Source organism: Podarcis muralis, chromosome 10 (genome assembly GCF_964188315.1).
Source record: "Podarcis muralis chromosome 10, rPodMur119.hap1.1, whole genome shotgun sequence".
NCBI lineage: Eukaryota > Metazoa > Chordata > Lepidosauria > Squamata > Lacertidae > Podarcis > Podarcis muralis.
In genome coordinates, this window is record NC_135664.1 from 3,656,857 (window position 1) to 3,671,191 (window position 14,335).

Below are 14,335 nucleotides of genomic sequence, written 5' to 3' on the forward strand. Positions count from 1 at the left end.
AACCCTAACCCTAACCCTAACTCTAACCCTAACCCTAACCCTAACCCTAACTCTAACCCTAACTCTAACCCTAACCCTAACCCTAACTCTAACCCTAACCCTAACCCTAACCCTAACCCTAACTCTAACCCTAACCCTAACCCTAACCCTAACCCTAACCCTAACTCTAACCCTAACTCTAACTCTAACCCTAACCCTAACCCTAACCCTAACCCTAACCCTAACCCTAACTCGAACTCTAACCCTAACCCTAACTCTAACCCTAACCCTAACCCTAACCCTAACCCTAACCCTAACTCGAACTCTAACCCTAACCCTAACCCTAACCCTAACCCTAACCCTAACCCTAACCCTAACTCTAACCCTAACCCTAACCCTAACCCTAACCCTAACCCTAACCCTAACCCTAACTCTAACCCTAACTCTAACCCTAACCCTAACCCTAACCCTAACCCTAACCCTAACCCTAACCCTAACTCTAACCCTAACCCTAACCCTAACTCTAACCCTAACTCTAACCCTAACCCTAACCCTAACCCTAACCCTAACCCTAACTCGAACTCTAACCCTAACCCTAACTCTAACCCTAACCCTAACCCTAACCCTAACCCTAACCCTAACCCTAACCCTAACTCGAACTCTAACCCTAACCCTAACCCTAACCCTAACTCTAACCCTAACCCTAACCCTAACTCTAACCCTAACTCTAACCCTAACCCTAACCCTAACCCTAACCCTAACCCTAACTCTAACCCTAACCCTAACCCTAACCCTAACCCTAACCCTAACCCTAACCCTAACTCGAACTCTAACCCTAACCCTAACCCTAACCCTAACTCTAACCCTAACCCTAACCCTAACCCTAACCCTAACCCTAACCCTAACTCGAACTCTAACCCTAACCCTAACCCTAACTCTAACCCTAACCCTAACCCTAACCCTAACCCTAACCCTAACCCTAACCCTAACCCTAACTCGAACTCTAACCCTAACTCAAACCCAACCATAATCCTCAACCTGTGCCTTTTTTTTTTTACAACACTTTGCCCATTTTTGCAGGGGTTTTTTTGTTTTGTTATTGCTTCATTTTGTGGGTTTGGATGCTTTCTTTGTTTCTTGCTGTGTTGCTTCATTTCACAGGTTTTTAATGGGCTTTTGTCTTTCTTTTGGTATTGCATCATCTTTATTAGCTTTTTTGCTTTCTGATGCATAGCCTTTTTTGTCAGTTCATAATAATTTTGCCTTTCCTTCAGTTTGCATTTCTTTGGTTTCTGGTAGTTCTGCTTCTTTGCAATTCATTTTTGCATTTCTGGTTTTTTTTGGCTTGGTTTAGGGGGATTATCAAATCTCATAAAATTTAAGAAATACCACAAGAAACACAAAAACCAATAAATATTCCCAAAATGTAGCAATACCAGAAGAAACATGAAAAACAAGCCAGATCAAGGGAAAAGAAACAATTCACCAAAAACCCAAGAACCAATCAAAGTAAAAGAAGCAAAACAACAAAATGCAAGAAACAAGCAAAACCACCCTAAATTAAGGAAATCAGCAGAAACCAAAAGAAGCAGCAAAGCTACAAGAAACTGGAAACAAATATAAAAAGACAACCAGAAACCCAACAAGCAGGCAACTTGTGGGAGTCCAAAATCACTACAAACCCCGAAATTAACCAACACTTAGCATATTCGTTTTCACTGGTTCTTGGGTTTCTGGTGAATGTGCTTCATTTGGGGTTCGTCTTCTGCTGGTTTCATTTCTTTTCCATTGGTTTGCCTTGTTTTTTGCACCTTTGCTTTATTGTTTCTTTTGAGAAGTTTTATTGTTTTTGCATTCTGGGGGTAATACTCATTAGACATTTCTGGTAGCTTTGTTTCATTTTGGGTGGTTTTCCTTTTTTCTTGGGATTATCAAATCTCGTAAAAATGAATCACGCTGGCATGCTTTAGAGCTGCTAGGCTGGCAGGAGCTGGGACAAAGCAACGGGAGCCCAAGAGGCTTCGTGGTTTAAACCAGAGTGCCACCCGCATCCCTAGATAAAGAGGTACTGTGGTGGCGGGAAGGTAAACTGCATTTCCATTCGCTCTGGCACTCATCACAGTGTCGCATGTGCCAGAAGTAGTTTAGTCATGCTGGTCACATGACCCGGAAAAGCTGTCTGCAGTCAAAGACCGGCTGTCTCAGCCTGAAAGCGGAGATGAGTACCGCACTCCATAGTCAAATTTGACTGTACTTAACCATCCAGGAGTCCTTTACCTTAACATAAAAGGGCTGATTTATTTTACTTGCTCAGGCTGAGTTTATGTCTAGTCTGAATCACATACAAAAAATCATTGACAGTGAACAGCTAAACTAAACTGACTTGAGGATTTTTGTTTGTTCGTTTTGTTTTTGAGCTGCTCGTTGAAGACCCCCCTCAGGGAGCCCTAGTATAGCATTTCATCTCCTAGATACCAAACTGGCCTTCTTCCTCATTACAAGAGAGATGAACTGGGGAAACACCATCATAATCTCTTAAGAATGATTCTCAAGTAAAGAAACCTTATGTAAGTCTTGTAGGGGTTTCAAATGTTCCTGCCTTGTTAACTTTAACAATGCTTTATTTTTCTAGTTCTGACCTTTGTGATGAGACAACCACATCCACCTTCCTACATCTATCCTATCTAAGAATGGCTGCTTCAGACATTTGTCTTTCCTCAGGTGCCACTTTGCTGCTGCTGCTGCAGAGGCAAATTCCGATGGCTCTCTCCTTGCTCCTCACCCTGGTCTCTCTCACCACCATCAGGCCGGCTGCTGTTGCCAAGGAAATGCTGCATAGGACATGTGAAGAAATACAGGCCTTGCAAGGAGTTCAAGATGCAAGAGCAGTTGCGGGGAGAGTTTTTTCTTATCCCATATCACCATTTGCTTTCCAAGGGAAAATAACTCACTACAAGGTAATGTAGCATTGCTGGCAATAATTCTGTCTGGTACCAGTCACAGTATTGAAATGGTTTTGTTCAGTTGTAAAATATGCTGCAGGAAAACAGCAGGGCATGGATGCCCTTTAAAGAGGGAAACGGGAGTTATTTCTCCCTGTATGCGTATACCACAGGAACACCTATATTTTTGGTTAACCTGTTGGTTATGCACAGTGAATTAGTATTGTTCTAATTAATTCAGTGGTTGTTTGACTTGTGTCAATAACACCAATGTAGTTTTTATGAGGTATAAATACAAAATTATAACAACTGCTTCTAAAATATGCAGCTTTTTAGCAATTATCAACATGATTCTTATCTCACGAATGCATACTTGGAAATAAAGCCCACAGTGTTCCCTGAGGCTCGCTTCCTTATCTTAATTATATCTAAGAGTGTTCCTTTACATCTTGCTGAGAAACTTGCACTCCTGTGTGTAGAATCTGAAATGGCAGCCCTGCAACACAGGTTGCTTCAGGTGAGTTGTCTAAACAGCCACATCTTAAGGTAGAACTAGATGTGGTAACTCTGACTTCTGATGAGGAAGCACCTGACTTCTGCTGGTGCGCTTTTTAAACAAAACTGGTAGAGTTTGAAAACTATAAAATGGTGGGGGAAACATTTGAAATCAACTCATATTCTTCCCTTTATGACTATTTGATGGTCTGCTCACAATACATCTAGTTTGGCTGTGAAAAATCTAACTTCTAGTTTTTGGGGACTGGGCAATCTTCCTTTGTTCTCGAAATTGCTTGTTATTGACCAGAATGACTGGTAGGTGTTTCCTGAATGGGAGCTAATGAGTAGGAAATAGCTGGCTGTGAAAGACCAGTATTAGTTGTCCTGCTGTAGTGTGAAAATCAGGATTCGCCCATCACCATCCACTGTTCGGACAGTCATCTGCAGGTCCATACACCAGGCAAATTAAGAGAGTACCCAATATATATATATATTACATTTTACGAATCTGAAACAAACAGCCCTGTTGCATCTAATATGATGATTGTGGAAACAATATATTTTTTATTATTCATTATTTTGATTATACTACATTCCATCTCCTGTGCCCACATCTTTTTTATAATTAAACAGGTTACTCTGGCTAGTGGTTCAGCTTTACCAATGTGGTTGGAATATAACCCTAACACAAATACTCTTCAAGGACTGCCAATGGTGGAGGAGAGTGGAGAATACCATCTAACTATAGTTGCACATGGAGAGTCTTGTGGCTGGAAAACACCAGCAGCTGGTGCAAACTTTGCAATTCATGTTCACAACGATGCTCTTGTCCATGAAAAGGAAGTGGTCACAGACCAACAGCATAACAGGTAAGTTGCAGTGATTTCCAAAAAGGAATGTGTTTGATTAAATTGATCATTATTTCATTTATTCTGAACTATGTGCAAGTGTTTGTGTGTGTGTGTGTGTGTGTGTGTGTGTGTGTGTGTGTAACACATTCAGAACAAAGCTGGAAAAAGACACAAGTTGGGTTCAAGGTTCCATCAGCAAAACAAGGCCCTCTTAGGTCTCATCTCCTCCTTCTCCCTGCAGCCCCCTATACCTGCCATCTGCTCTGGAGGGTTGGGGGACCCTCTGAAAGAGTGAGAAGCAGAAAACCAGGGGGGGGGATTAAATCACCTCCCTTCACTTCTGTTCAGAGAACCTCTGCTAGATCCAAGCCCTTTCCTCAAACAGAAAGACACATTTCATATAGTTATTAAATAACATTAGAGATAAAATAAGTGCCCTTGGCATCCCTTAGAATAACTGCCAGGGGGTGAAAAGCACTCTGCCAGCTGACTAGGAGTGCCTTTTCCAGCTTGGGTTGCTTGTGGACCAGGATAACTTGACCACAGTAGTCCAGGCACTGGTAACTTCAGATTTAGATTACTGCAATGCAGTAATTACTGCAATGGGGCTTCTCTTGCAATTGGTTCAGAAACTGCAGTTAGTGTAGAGTGCTGCAACACGACTGCTGACAGGAATAAGACAAGAGCATATTTACACCTCTGCACAAAGGTCTGCACTGCCTGCTGACCTGTTCCCGGCCCAAGTTCAGGGTTTTTCTATTGGTGCCTAAAGCCTTTAACAGCTTGGGGACAGTTTGCCTGAATGATTCCCTTGCCCTTTATGTACCTACTCAACCACTTTGATCTACAGAGCTTGCATTATTACAAGTGCATATAATAATCATTCCACAGTTGTAAGGAGTCAGTTTTTCAGTATGACAGCACCTATGCCTAAGAACTCCCTTCCTATTAACATTAGGCAGGGACCCTCACTATATTAATTTAGACACCCACTACAAACTTTATTTCAACAAGCCTATTCAGATAGATAATCTACCATTCGATTTTACATTTCGCTGACTTGATCTGCATATTTTGCTTTATCTATAATGTACTGTTCAGAGATTTATTATTATGCTGTTTATATGTTTTTTTCTAAATAAGTAAGATAACCCTTTTTAATGCCAAATTATTTTAATAGCACATGTTTTGGGGCTTTCAGTATCTGTTCTGCAGCACTGTGTGAAAGGGGAATGTCGGTCACCTTTGCTGAGATTATAATTCATACAGAAAATTATTTAGAAATTAAAAAGCGACTAGACCTAGTTTGCACCATGGCAGACTATCTCCATTTGCATCCTTCCTCATTGACACTTGCTTCATTTGAAAGCCCATTTAATAAAGACTATTGGAATCTAACCATATTAGCTGAAGACATTCAATACCTCAACACTATGAAAAAGCATTGTGTTGGAATCCTCTGGCCAGTTGGGTTTGGAGTGTTCACTATGCTTTATGAATTAGTACAAATTCTACAACACAATGTGGTGTCAAACCATCTCTCACAGCTGCTGGGGTATGAAATTGCTGGCTGGAGAATACTTAAAAAAGAAGGCAATGGAAAAAATCATTTAGGAAAGCGGCAGAGGAGGCAATTAATGGCCACCCCTGGACTCGTACTGAGACCAACCAAAATTGAGTCTTTAACAATTTTGTCAACTACTATGGTATACACACAGTCTGCTATAATACCTAGTGAAAGTTCTTCACTTTTGTATGAAGCTGTAAAAGAAGTTATCCCCACTTACATGGATGCCTTAGGGTCCATGGACATTCAAATGTTACTGAATGGCCAGATTAAAACACAAGTATCTGGCTTTTTCCAGTCGCTTTCTTCTGAACTTTCACCTTCTCTGGTATCACCATCAACAGAATTTGAGGGTAAAGTGGCTTCCAGAACACCAACAATATTGGAGGAACTACAGTCTCTAGTGCCACAACAAAATGTGTATTCTGTGCCTAAAAAATCCAAGCCAAAGCACAGTTCCACACTCTATTTTTTAGATTTTTCTGTGCCAATGAGTAAAACCCAGATCTCAGTACCTGCTCACAACATGGAAACTTCAGTTTCACCAGACGTAACAGCTTCTAGAACAGCATCGCTAGCATACTCAGAGGAATTAACAAGAAGTCTCGATTATACAGGCCCATATGCACAGCTAACAGCATCTGGATTACTATCTAAAGGCACCGTATATGTTGCAAATCTTCCTCTACCATCCATATCAACACTGATGAATTTAAGAGCATCATCTAGAGTCCTATTTTCCAATGTTGTAATTTCTTTGCTCTCATCAGATGGTAGCTACGAGATTCAAGACCTACTCAGCAACAACAAACATGCCTCAGAGTCATTTATGTCTTTACCACAAACTACAACGCTGATTGATGTGCCCAGCAGGAATATAGGCTTCAGTTTGATTGGTATTACATCACTAGGCATAAGTGGTGCTTCCATCCACAAATTTAGACTGCCAGTCAACACAAGTCCGTCTCAGTTCTATTACAGTAACAATGCTTCAGCTTTGGCAATGCATAGCAGTCAGCAATTCAGGATATCCTCATTTGTCCATTCACTACACTTTGGATTTCTATCAAGAACAAGCAACAGTCCAGCAATGGCTCCCTCTTTATCATTATCAACACCAGCAGAATTCCCTGTATCATTTGGACATAGTAATATGATACCAATGGGGGAAAATTTGTCTGAAAGGACACAGGTTAGCCAACAGGTCATTAAAATATACACACTGGCATCAGAGTCTTTTATGACTGTTCCAGAGACAAGCAAACTTTTAATTTCAAAAACCAAACTATTAGCTCCTACCACATCCCAGATGGACACTCTCCTATGGGAAACACGACGTTTAATTTATGATGCATCATCCAGTGCTTCAGTTTCAAGCAGCAGATTCCATGAAGGTGACCCATCTTATAAAATGAGCCAGTCATCAGAGTGTTATTCTTATGATGCTTTGCTGCCTACCTGGTCTACAGAATTTGCTGGCACCCCCAAATTACCTTTTTCTACAGATGAAATTGGCTCTTATGACAGCAATGCTGCTAGAACTCACAAGCCATGCTTTGATGCTTTACAACTAGACACAAGTGATCTAAGCTTGGATAGCTCATTTGGAACCAAAATTAACTTCCAAATTACCAGGGACTTAACTTTAGAACTGTTGGAAAAGTCAACTATTACTTCCAATAAAGATATGTCCAAACAAACTGGATTCTATGTCACTACTTTATACCAAGGTAAGCTATTAATATTGGTGCGTCAAATTTTGATCCAATGTGAGTAACTCACACCAGGTTTCATTAGTATTGTTACTACTGCTACAACCTCAATTTTATGTATATACCTCCTTTTGACCAAAAGCCTTCCCCCCCCATGACTAGCATAATAAAAGAACAAAATGTACAGTATAGTTTAATAAGTAAGCAAAAGACAATAAGCAAGCAAAATAATATGGCAGCCAAATAATATGACCATATAGAAGGGCAGTAAGAAGGAAGCATTCCCAAGCTAAAGGGTTAAAAGGTACTTAGCTAAAAGGAACATTCTAGACTTAAAACTCTAGACAATGAGAAATATTCAGAAGTGTGCCCTAGTTCAAAGAATTAAGGGGCACTCACAACAACTCCCATTCTAACTAATTTTCAGGGGGTTGGTCCAAATAACCTTAGTAATTAACAGTTGTCCAATAACATTTTAAACAAAAATAAAATTAGGAATACTAGCAATATTAACAGTTGCCACAAAAAGGAGTAAGAGACCCACCCCCCACCCCATGCTTTTTAGGTCTCCCAAGAGCTTAGGATAAATAGGGTGCAACTCTTGCCTTTGGGCCAACACAAGGTGAGGCCTCTTACACAGCGGCTGATTAGTCTCCATGTGGGGTACAAATGGGACCATTCCTCCTCAGCTGCTACACCTCAGGCCTTTCAGGGGGAATAGCTGTCAAGATGACACATAACACATAGGTTTACACACAGAGATGTTTGGAGGTTTCATGACTAACGACTGTTTTTGACACTGAAGCTATTTTTTACCAGTTTAATGTGATTTTTAATTATGTTTAAATTGTTTTCATGGTTTTATTAAGTGTGTGCTTAATGCCCTGGCATACAGACAAGATGAGGAGCAGTAAATACACATCCATTCTCACGTCACCTCAGATGTTAACAAGTCACTCCCCATCATCTGTTGTATACTTTCAAATTATTTTACCCATTTCATGGCTGATTTGAACTTGTGGCAGCATTACTGTAATAAAACCAATTACCTTGAGTAAGCAAAAGCTTTCTTCTCTCAGTTCAAGTGAAATGCTTAGTTATGTTTGTTTCACATTTCTGTCAACTGTCTGTAGTCAGTTTACAATTCAGTCATACGCTGAACTAACAGGGCAGCAATTTTTTCATATATTCCACATGTATTCTCCCCAGCCCCCAGCCCCCCACCTTCTCCATAATTTGAATTTTTTGGTAGGGGCTAGAACAATGATATTGTACAACAGTGTAAAGGGTGCAATGTGTGTTGAGCAGTGAGAAGCGGTTTGGAAACAAAAGGAAGCATGGAAGATTGTCACAAAACTCCTATAATTGTTATATGTTTTGTGAGTCTTTGGGCTTTAGTGGCCCTTAAACACCGAACAATCATCCAGCCCCTCCCTCAAGCACAGCACCCAGGTGTCTGTCCCGTGATAGGTGTAGGGATCCTAGTGAGAAGACTTCCTTCAAGGGAGAGTAAGGCTGCATACACACCTATGTTTTAAAACACATGGCTCCCCCCGCCAAGAATCCTGGGAACTGTAGTTTACCCCTCACAGAGCTACAATTCCCAGAATCCTTAAGAAATTAGCTCCCAGGTTTCTTTGAGAGGACATCATATACTTCGAACATCACCTACTTTCCCTCTGTCTTCACTCAAAAGGAAAGCGATGCCCAACCTGGTGATAATAGAATAAATGAGGAGGGAACTTTAAATGAATTCAAATCTCCAGGGCTGCATCCAAGGGTACTAAAGGAGTTGTGGATGTAACCTCAGTGCCTTTGTCTATGATCTTTGAGAAATCTTGGAGAACAGGTGAGGTCCCTGCAGATTGGAGACAGGCAAATGTTGTCACCATCTTCGAAAATGTAACTACCGACTGGTGAACTTGACCAGGAAAGGTCCTAGAATAGATAATTCAACAGTCGGTCTGTAAGCATTTAGAAAAGGATGCTGTGATTACTAAGACCCAGCATGGGTTTCTCAAAAATAGCTCACATCTTAAGGCAGCCCTGTTCAGGGAAGTTTTTAACGTGTGATATTTTAGTGTATTTTTTGTTTCTATGGAAGCCGCCCAGAGTGGCTGGGGAGGCCCAGCCAGATGGGCGGGGTATAAATAATAAATTATTATTATTATTATTATTATTATTACTCATGCCAGATCAATCTGATTTCTTTTTTTGATGGAATTACAAACTTGGTGGATATGGGGAATGCCGTGATTTCAGTAAGGCTTTTGGCAATGTCCCCCACAATATTCTCATGAGGAAGCTGGTAAAATGTGGGTTGAAGTATTAGGTGGATTTGTAGCTGGTTGACCAAACACAAAAAGTATTCATTAATGGTTCCTCGTCATCCTGGGGAAAAGTTACAAGGGGGTGCCACAGGGTTCTGTCCTGGGCCCATTGTTCAACATATTTACTTGGATGAAGGAATTGAGGTGATGCTAATCAAACTTGCAGATGACACAAAACTGGGAAGGGTAGCTAATGCCGCAAAAGACAGAATCAAAATTCAAAATGACCTTAACAGATTGGAGAATTGGGCACAAGCTAACAATAGGGACAAATGTAAGGTTCTGCACTTAGGCAGGAAGAACCAGATGAACAAATATAGGGTGGGGGACACCTGGCTTACTAGCAGTACATGTAAAAAGGATCTAGGGACCTTGGTGGACCACAAACTTAACATAAGTCAACAGTGTGGCGCAGCAGCAGAAAAAAGTGAATGCTATTATAGGCTGCATCAACAAAAGTATAGTGTCCACATCAGGGGAAGTCATAGTACCTTTCTGCCTTGGTCAGACCACACCTGGAATATTGTGTCCAGTTCTCGATATCTCAGTTTAAGAAGGATGTTGAGAAGCTGGAACATGTGCAGAAGAGGGCAACTAGTATAATCAAGGGTCTAGAAGCCAAGCATTATGAGGAGCTAGGTGTGTTTAGCCTGGAAAAGAGGAGACTGAGGGGAGATTAGATAGCCACCTTCAAATATCTAAAGGACTGTCACATGGAAGAAGCTTGTTTTCTCCTGCTCTGGAGCGTAGGACTTGAACCAATGCCTTCAAGTTACAAGAAAGGAGATTCTAACTAAAAAGCAGGAAGAACTTCCTGACAATAAGAGCTGTTGAACAGTAGAACAGTCTCCCTCAGGAGGTGGTGGACTCTCCTTCCTTGAAGGTTTTAAAGCAGAGGTTGAATGGCCATCTGTCATGGATGCTTTAGGCAGAGATTCTTGCACTGCAGGGGGTTGCACTAGATGACCCTTGAGTCCCTTCCAACTCTTGTTGTTGTTGTTTAGTCGTTTAGTCGTGTCCGGCTCTTCGTGACCCCATGGACCAGAGCACGCCAGGCACTCCTGTCCTCCACCGCCTCCCGCAGTTTGGTCAGGCCCATGTCTGTAGCCTCGAGAACACTATCCAACCATCTCATCCTCTGTCGTCCCCTTCTCCTTGTGCCCTCCATCTTTCCCAACATCAGGGTCTTTTCCAGGGAGTCTTGTCTTCTCATGAGGTGGCCAAAGTATTGGAGCCTCAACTTCACGATCTGTCCTTCCAGTGAGCACTCAGGGCTGATTTCCTTAAGAATGGATGCGTTTGATCTTCTTGCAGTCCATGGGACTCTCAAGAGTCTCCTCCAGCACCATAATTCAAAAGCATCAATTCTTCGGCGATCAGCCTTCTTTATGGTCCAGCTCTCACTTCCATACATCACTACTGGGAAAACCATGGCTTTAACTATACGGACCTTTGTTCCAACTCTTAAGATTCTATAATTCTATGGTGTGTATGCAGCAGAATTGAACTGGCCAGAATTACACCTGGGATGATCTACCTGAAGCAAGAGGCCAGCTGTCTTAGTGGGGGTGAGACACTAGGGCCTATCTCAGAAAAATTCTGTGAGATAAATTGACATAAACATTTTACAAATTCCTCTTGTCATTTTTTGTCAGACTTCTGAAAACTTGGTTTTTATATTTCCTCTCTGATACCTTCACTCCTATGTAGGTCTAATAAACACCTCCCCAAGAGTTGTTAATGCCATTAAGTGGATAACAGCAACAATTGGACACAATTTTTCCTTTTCAGTACCTCCAGAGACATTTTATGACCAGGAAGATGGAGATACAACCCAGCTGACCCTTGGAATAAACCCAGTCGATGGTTCACCAACAGGTTCGGAAAGCTGGTTGCAGTTTAATTCAGATTATCAAACCATGTATGGTTACCCACTTGATCACGATTTTCAGTATTCACCTCAGGAATTTTTACTCTTTGCCACCGATTCAGGAGGGCTGAGGACATTTGATACCCTCACAATTGTACTCCTCAGGCCAACCACTATCCCATGTCATACTTATACCATAAGAACAAAAAATAGTTACCACTCCTTTCTGAGAGACAGGGATAGAGTTAACTTGTTTTTTGAGAAGCTTTCCAAGTATTTGATTGCTGGCTGTCCTGGCAATAGGACACTGCTTGATCTCAAACCTGGGTCCACTGTGATCTCCTGGTACAACAGCTGTTTCTGCACAAGGGTCAGCGGATGTGCAAGGGATGAAATCCAAGGTGTGCTGAGGAAACTAAGAGCACCTGGTGGAAATATAAATCCACATTTTGTTGAGGCAATGTTGCCAGCCTACAAAATTGATCGAATTGAAGAAGTTGCTTTTGGTGGAATCTGCTCACCAATCACAAAACCAGTGAATGAATCCCTGATATCAAACAGCACCCTGGCTACATCTGACAACCATTGCTGGATAAGAAACATTTTTACTTCCTTGTTAATAAGTGTATGCATTACGATTATAGTGACTCTGATAGTTGCCTTCCACTGCTGTAGACATCCCAAGAAAACAACTGGATTACAATCTACAACATCTCATGGAAGACCCTTCTTCAGCTACATTGATTTGGAAATGGATATGCTGAAATCCCGGAAGTCACCAATGCTTGAACAAGAGAGCCCACCATCAGCTCAGTTATGGTTGCCTGTTCCAACACCTTCCCCTCAGCATATCTACAGAACAAAGAGAAATCTTGTTGCCTCAGGTCTACCTCCACCACCAAAATACAGACTACCACCATTTTATGGAATGCAAGAACCTAGTCAGACTCACCAGGATGCTAGTCCCAGAAGGTATTATCCCAAAGCTAGCCTATACTGAGAATGCTATTCTGGGAGGGGTGGATTTTTTTCATTCTTATATAGAATTATATAGGAATTATTAATGATGATACATTAATAAGGAAGCTAAAGAAATGCCAAGTACAACAGATTTAGATACAAAATCCTACGACATAAGGCAATGTGTTTATTGTAAACACAAATATCTGCCATGTACAAAAAGCCTAGAAAAAACACAAGCTGCTTTTTCACAGGCAAGGACACCAATAACAATGAGAAACACCACCACTTCCACCTGTTTTATCTCTTATATACTCCCTGGGACAATAAAACAGTATTCCCAGTGGTACTGTAGATGTGTTAATGATTATGTTATTTTCTTAAAATTTCTGTAGATAGTTATTGGCAGAACACTTAAATGTTATGAATCAAAGCCAGGAAATCCTTTTTTAAAGTGTCAGTTTTTTATGATGGGAATAGTGTGGCAGCTGCTGTTCCACGGCTTCATCAATCCCATGTCAATCTAGTAAACTTAAGAATATAAAATTGTCGCACAGGAAGAACTATGCCAATATTGCCTCCTCTCATCCAACATGAGCGTAATGGACTTTTCCACACAATTGCTTTCTTCTGATGTAATTTTTACATGTGATTGAGGGAACAGGAAGAAAGAAACTATGTCGCTTAAGACCCAGTCCTTTAAATAAGCTGTAACATGATGCATGCTGTAGGCATTAACTGTTTTCTCTTGCCTAGATGGTGTCAAAGAAGTACTGGGAGACCAGAGTTCAAATCCCCAGTTGGGCATTAAGCTCACTGGGTGAGTCATGAAACTCTTCGCCTGCCGACCTCACAGGGTTGTTGCAAGGATAATACTGAGGTGGCGAGAGCCATGCAAGCCACCTTGTGCTGATAATAAAATGCAATAAATAAAAGAAATTAACTTCTTACTAGCTTCATGTGCAGCAACTTGCTCTGTAGACATTAGCAGACGCTTACTCTCTCAAAGCCATTAAAGATTCAGATTGCTGCTGAGATGGAGAACCTGTGGCCCTTCAGCTGTTGTGGAACAACTCACTGTGCTGGCTGGGGGCTGCTGGGAGCCGTGACTCCAACAACTAGAAGAAGGCCACAGCTTCCTCACCAATGCAATCCTAATGTCTGCTTTTAGAAGCACAGGAGCAGGCCAGACTTGTGTTTGGGCTGAGCTAGCCATAGAATCATAGAATCGTAGAGTTGGAATAGACCACAAGGGCCATCGAGTCCAACCCCCTGCCAAGCAGGAAACACCATCAGAGCACTCCTGACATATGGTTGTCAAGCCTCTGCTTAAAGACCTCCAAAGAAGGAGACTCCACCACACTCCTTGGCAGCAAATTCCACTGTCGAACAGCTCTTACTGTCAGGAAGTTCTTCCTAATGTTTAGGTGGAATCTTCTTTCTTGTAGTTTGGATCCATTGCTCCGTGTCCGCTTCTCTGGAGCAGCAGAAAACAACCTTTCTCCCTCCTCTATATGACATCCTTTTATATATTTGAACATGGCTATCATATCACCCCTTGGTCTTTTCTTGTGCTATGACTGCCATAGGTTCCTCAAAACCAATGTTATCAGTTTTGAAGGTATT

General features: G+C 41.5%; 1 protein-coding gene across 1 annotated transcript in view; it reads left to right on the forward strand.

The window, feature by feature from the left end:
• The window catches only part of LOC144329086 (uncharacterized), a 52,959-nt gene extending 39,433 nt beyond the window's left edge, over positions 1-13,526 (forward strand). Inside the window, exons 2-5 of the mRNA XM_077935594.1 lie at positions 2,701-2,936; positions 4,053-4,288; positions 5,472-7,606; positions 11,581-13,526. Of these exons, the coding sequence (XP_077791720.1) occupies positions 2,701-2,936; positions 4,053-4,288; positions 5,472-7,606; positions 11,581-12,749 (3,776 nt within the window). The 3' untranslated portion in view covers positions 12,750-13,526. The remainder of the gene's footprint in view (positions 1-2,700; positions 2,937-4,052; positions 4,289-5,471; positions 7,607-11,580) is intronic.
• Positions 13,527-14,335: the final 809 nt, after the last annotated feature.